The 7,012-nt window shown below is 42.2% G+C and overlaps 1 protein-coding gene across 1 annotated transcript; it reads right to left on the bottom strand.

Moving 5' to 3' along the window:
• Positions 1–874: 874 nt before the first annotated feature.
• On the bottom strand, positions 875–6,690 carry LOC121378699 (G-protein coupled receptor moody-like; the record flags this gene model as incomplete). The annotated part of the gene is made up of 2 exons (XM_041506982.1): positions 5,767–6,690; positions 875–898 (listed from the first exon to the last, which is right to left on the bottom strand). Coding segments are annotated over exons 1-2 (948 nt in total), but the record flags the coding sequence as incomplete, so codon positions are not given.
• Positions 6,691–7,012: the final 322 nt, after the last annotated feature.

Raw genomic sequence — 7,012 nt, forward strand, 5'->3', positions numbered from 1 at the left:
GATCAAGATAAAGTTTTGTTTATTTTTTCTTAAAATTGTGTAATTTCATAAAAACATGACTACAAAAACTTGTCAATAAAATCAATCTGGAACTTCAATAATACTAAAATGTCAAAAATTAAATGCAATCAGCAACTTGCGCGAATATATGTAGATATCAGTTTATTTATTTATTTATTTATTACCGGTCGGACTATTTGTAACAGACTGCATGGAAGTAACATCTGCGCATGTCGACGCCAAGTTACTCCACATTTGACTGCGAGACACATTGCTGCCAGACGTCAATGGTGTACACAGCGGAGACATTGGGCTGACAGGCGTTGGGCTCGGGTACAGGTGAGGCACATTGGTGCCAGACGTCAATGGTGTACACAGCGGAGACATTGGGCTAACAGGCGTTGAGCTCGGGTAATGTTTGCAGACGACTTCCATGATCCACAACAGCGTGTCTGGCGACGTCTCAATGAACGCTACGCCAACGTTCGTCCTCGCGCCCGATTTGGAGCAGTGTCCGTTATGGTGTAGGGTGGCATCACCATGACTGCCAGAACCTAGCTGCATATTGTTCATGGGAAGGTCACTGGACAGTACGCACCGTGACAACATCCTTCCACCGATCGTTGTGCCCTTCGCATGTCAGGCTGGACACCATTTTGTTTTCTCAGGAGTCTACTGGTCACTGCGTATCTGCAGCAACAGAACATCACCACACTACCGTGGCCAGCCTAAGTCCAGACCATTCACCCATTGAGCACACGTGGGACATCATCGGACGACGTCTCTGAGAACATCAATGTCAGCCAACCAACTTGGCTGAATTAAGCGCAGCTCTCCACGAGGAATGGCTTGATGTGCGGTTGGTCTGGGATCGATCCCCGTCGGTGGGCCCATTGGGCTATTTCTCGTTCCAGCCAGTGCACCACGACTGGCATATCAAAGGCTGTGGTATGTACTACCCTGTCTGTGGGATGGTGCATATAAAAGATCCCTTGCTGCTAATCGAAAAAGAGTAGCCCATGAAGTGGCGACAGCGGATTTTCTCTCTCAATATCTGTGTAGTCCTTAACCATATGTCTAACGCCATATAACCGTAAAATAAAATGTGTTGAGTGCGTCGTTAAATAAAACATTTCCTTTCAAGAGGAATGGGACAGGATTCCCCCCCAAAATGTTATTGGACGTTTAGGATAATCAGAAACATACCACGTCGGATTCGTGCGTACTTGGCGAACCGCGGGGGTTTTACCCGTTACTTAGATCGACGACAGTAACTTTTCAGACCCTTGTTTTGGCTTCGTACACAACAAATAAAACATATCCAGCGAAAATACCCCCAAAGCAGGTTATTGTTGATTTTGGTAGGGGAAGTAGTATAGAATCTGATTCTGAATGATGCCCAGCTGGCATCTTTAAGCGTTTTGAGTTTTTCAAGATGGCGTCCAAAATGGCGGAAGCCGTAACCCCAAATACTAAAACACTTAAAAGTTTAAGTTGGATTTTCTATTGTAATCCATATTTTAAAATGTTTTAATAGTCTATAAATCCATCTAGAGAGGTTACAGAGCATTTGGAGTCCAGTTAGTGCCTCAAATGATAGATATTGGCAACATTATGTCCAAAATTGCCGCCACAAAATAAACAAACGTATATGTATTGGCCAATTTGAGCTCTATTGTGTATAGGTTATTGTAATAGCTCTTTTTCAAAGTTCTTATGGCGGATAAACCCATCTAGAGGCTGCGAGTCAAATGGTTCCATATTTCTTTGCATCAGCACATGTAAAATTATGCAAGGTATGGTCTGTTCTACCTCAGGTCAATCGAATCCCTTCCAACATAAGTACAGTCACTGTTTTTGCAGGGTCAGCACACAATGAGACATGTGTGCGATGCATCGAATTCAACCTGGCCTATGTTCATAGAATCAACATGTATGGGCATAGTCAAGGTGGCCTGACAGGAATTACTTTGAATGACAAAGCTACAAAGCGATGGCCTCTCAGCTTGCATTCCTGCAGCCAATTCATCCGTGACCTGACAACTATGCGAGATGATTTGTCCGAGCACCCGACCCATGATAAGAAGGAATCCAAGGCACGTATCCAGGCTGACACCTCTGATAGAAGGAAGTTGCGAGAAAAGCTAGACCAGTGCAATGATCCATTAGACCCAGCTGGTCATTCCCCCACTCTGTTCAACATTGTATTGGGAAAACTGCCTGCTGCATCTGTGAATGTCCAGAATGCTCTACAAATTGGCAAGGACTGTATGCAAGCCTATGAAAACAAAATACACCCAGAGTTTCTATAATAAAATAAGTAGCCCTGTGGTCACCATGGCTACAACCAGGAAACGATTAACTTGGGAGCAACCACAACTGTTGACACAAAAGTCATCTTCAACAGAACGCTTGGCATTATAGGCTCAGGAGACTTTGACCTGCATGATTTGTTCTCTCACGAGCTAGCACCAATTCCCACGTCACTGTTCTTAGATGATGGCAGTATGCGACCAGCCTCTTTAAAATCAAAACTTAAGAATGATCTTCAAGTCGAAGAGTCATCTCGCACAGGCGAAAAACCTGACTTGATAGTGCTTGATGGTTGTGCAATACTGTGGACCATCAACTGGTCGATATCTGGCACACTCCTGGATCTGGTGAATGCCGTGGCGGCATATATACATGCTAGACTGATGAACTGTGAGTGATACTTAGACTACAGCACAAACGGGTGCACTCGTCGTCGAAGAGCATCCGTTATTACTGACCACCGTCATCATTTTATTTTGCAATCCCCGCTCCCACCACAGTCCGTGTCTCTTACTGTCACTGACAACAAAGTGCAGTTAATTGATGTCATATGAGACAACTTGCCAGCACACTTTCAGGAGCATCTCTGCAACAATAAACATCATCACTGGTCCTAACACCATTTCTGATGACATTACCATAGGAGTACATATCAAGAGACATGAGATGGCTAACAGTCATGAGGAGGCAGACGTCATCATCGTCAAGCAAGTGATGTCGGCAGCCAGACAGGGTTATAAAACTATTCACATTGTATGTGACGATACAGATGTATTTGTACTATTGGTACAAAACACTGAACATTACCAGTGAATTACCTACGGTGCCAACACGTTCTAAGACTAGGAATGTGGCTAATATTGGTACCACAGTAAGGAAGCATGAGGAGGAAATCATGCCGCGTGTACTGCCCTTACATGCACTGACTGGCTGTGACACTGTCAGCTCAATCTATGGTGTCATGAAAGTAAAGGCAGTAAAGGCACGTGCCACCACCATTGGGTAATGACCAGATAGATATTGAGACCATAGTAAGTGGAGCTATTTTGTTGCACATGTAGCACCAATGAGCCATGTTCTAGCCGAAAGTGTTCATGTCATCGATCTAGAATGGCGTACAGCATTTTCTGTAAATGTTCCATCATGCGTACAGCAAACTGAAAATCCAATAAACAATAATACCCCAGCAGACCGTGACGAAGAGGAAAATGAACATGGTGAAGAAATCAGAACTGTCCTGGTAATATGAGGAATATAACAGTGATTAAATGACAAGGTTAATTGAATGGTAGATGATAATGGGATAACTGAAGGAGGGGTCGGGCATTATTCTGCCAATCGTCAGCAGATGTTTAAATCATAGCACAATGTTGTTATTGTTGTTGATAATGTTGTAATAAATATACTAAGCTTGTAAAATTGTTTTGATGCAAATCATACTAGATATCATACATGATTAAGGTCATACATTTAAGCTGGATTTTGATCAATTCCCTCTAGATCGGTTTATCCACCATAAGAACTTTGAAAAAAAGCTATTACAATAACCTATACACAATAGAGCTCAAATTGGCCAATACACATACGTTTGTTTATTTAGCGCTTCACTGTGGCGGCAATTTTGGACATAATGTTGCCAATATCTATCATTTGAGACACTAAGTGGACTCCAATTGCTCTGTAACCTCTCTGTAACCTCTCTAGACTTAAAAACATTGAAAACGATGTATTACAATAGACAGTCCAACTTAAACTTGCGAACATACGCATGTTTTAGTCTTTCGGGTTACGGCGGCCGCCGTTATCAAGAACGCCATCTTGAAAATCTCAAAACGCTCAAAAATGCCTGCTGGGCATCATTCAGATTCTGATTCTACACTACTTCCCCTACCAAAATCAGCAATAACCTGCTTTGGGGTTATTTTTGGCAAGGTTAAGGGGAAAATGGCTACTTAGCTACTGGACTAAACCATCTTTTATGTCTGTCGATACAAACCAGTCGGGTTTTTTTTCAAAATGTCTAAAGCATCGCGTATATCCTCATTCCTGTACCTTGGTGTATCACAATATGAATTTAACTCGCGTAAATCTGTTATAAATCGAAGTTTGTCATTACGTTTTGGAACTCGTGTCAGGATTCATGTATTACCCTTGCTCTCGCTCGGGTAATACAAAAATCCTGACACTCGTTTTGTAAAATCAGTACGACACACAAGCTTGGATAATAATCTCTATTTATTCCCTTGCATATCTTGAACTATGTGGATAATAATTATATTTACACATAAAACACACAACCACATTGTTAACAACTAAATAAACTATTTATTTCCCACACATTTCGTGTAGACAGAAATCTTGAAAAAAAATTTAATCACACTGATTTCACATGCTAAATTTTAACCATGTTACTTATATTGACTTCGCTGAGATCTCTTGTAATTTTTGGTCGACTGCTTTTTTGCTTCTTCTATTTTATGGATTACTTTTTAAGAGGGGTGCAAGCCTTCGAACAATGTGACTTAATTAATATGACGTCATGACAATTATTGCTCTATACCATAACACGATAGAACGAGTCATGTACGTACGCTATATACTATCATGTGTATCACTCGATGGAACAATCATGTGATGCGCGTACGCTGTATTGCCATACATGTGTATTGACTATACGACAATATAACGTACGCGCATCACATGATTGTTCCATCGAATGATACTAACTAATCACCCATACACCAGGAACCGAACGTCCACGGACACACAAGTAGACACACAAGTAGACACACAAGTACAAACACTCTCTCTCTGTCTCTCTATACACACACACACACACACACACACCATCTCTCTCTCTCTCTCTCTCTCTCTCTCTCTCTCTCTCTCTCTCTCTCTCTCTCTCTCTCTCTCTCTCTCTTTACGGCCTTGCATTTGGATAAAGTTACAATTGAGTAAAACAAGAGTCTGTGACTTTGAAATGGTGAAATACCCTCTAAAAATAGACTAAAACTCGACTCCATAAGTGTTACTTCTCAGACGCACGTGCGTTTTTTTAAATATGAGAAATGCATTTTGTGATATTAAAAACACCAATATGACTAAAAACACTTCGAATGTGCGGAAATGGATAATCTAAACAATAAAATCTAAGTAAAGTATTATTTCAGTTATCGGTTCTAATAGTAAAACAATATGCCTTAATGATTAAAAACTAAGGTATGTCCCTTTACTATATATCGTCATCACCAACAGTGTGAGCATACACACACACACACACCGTCATCATCATCATCATCATCGTCATCACCAACAGTGTGAGCATACACACACACACACACACCGTCATCATCATCATCATCATCATCATCACCAACAGTGTGAGCATACACACACACACACACACCGTCATCATCATCATCATTCAGTCTTCATTTACATAGGAGCGATGACGTTAGCCTGCGAACAACACAAGATTTTGCGGAAAGCTCTTCTGAAAATCCTATTCATGAAAACGTAGATGAAGAAGTTCATACACGAATTGAGAATGGCGATTGGAGAAAGGACATCAAACATGAACATCCAGATGTCACCGAAGTGGTTGGCGAGCATGGCGATGTGATAGGGCAGCCAGCACACGAAGAACGCGCCGCAGATAGTGAGCATCATTCGAACCGCCCTCCAGTCGTTCTTGTGCTTGATGTACGCTGCAGCTGTCACACTGGACGTCCGCATCTCACGCCTTTTGCTCAACGTTAGGCGCACAATGGCACCATTGATTATCACGCAAGTCAAAAAGACAAACACGAAAATGCTCATCTCAGTGTAAACGTGGTACCAGACGGGCAAGACCCCGAAATGGGCACAAAATCCGACCTCTTCGAAGTTATTAATGAAGAAAGACGTTGCAGCAAACAGTGTGGAGACCACCCAGACAACCGCTAAAATAATCTGTATCAGGGAAGCTGTTATTAGTCTGTTGTATAAAAACGGGTGCATGATGTAGACGTAACGGTCGATCGCTATGGCAACAACAGACGCCATGGACACGTGGAAACCCGTATAGAGCATGAAGATGCTGACCAGACAGCAAGCTTTGCAATTGTAAATAAACATCATAGTCGAGGAGATGTACCAGAGAGAATCGTATCCGTATGCCAGCCCGGTTATAAAGTCGGCGACGGCCAGCGACACGATGTACATGTTGGGCATAGTCTGCAGAGAGGGAGTCTTCCACACCGCCATGATGGTCAGGCAATTGCCTCCACAGATGAATATCATCATCACGATCATTATGACTGGCATCGACACACAGAATCCTATGTATTCGCTCTGAGGGGCGTAGTCACAGTACGCAAGTTCAGTCTCGTTATCCATCGGAATGTCAAATCCGGATCCCAATAGGTACCTGTAGACAACAGAACTGTCAACTATAAGTTCTTGTAGATCTTATGATCGTTACCTACAGATCCTAGATGCGATTTCCTTCTGTTTTTTGGTACCGTGGAATTTGAATACTCTTCTAAGAACACCAGAGGGACTGTTTTGAACAGCTTTCACTATTTTGATTGAGCAATTCCGTTCAACTAGACCGACTACAAATGTAGAAAGACACGTTCAGAGCATTTACTGCATGTCACAGTTATTCACTCGCGGTTGGCAATATCCTCTACCAGACACTAAGCACGCCAAGAAAGTA

Source organism: Gigantopelta aegis, chromosome 8 (genome assembly GCF_016097555.1).
Source record: "Gigantopelta aegis isolate Gae_Host chromosome 8, Gae_host_genome, whole genome shotgun sequence".
Taxonomy (NCBI): domain Eukaryota; kingdom Metazoa; phylum Mollusca; class Gastropoda; order Neomphalida; family Peltospiridae; genus Gigantopelta; species Gigantopelta aegis.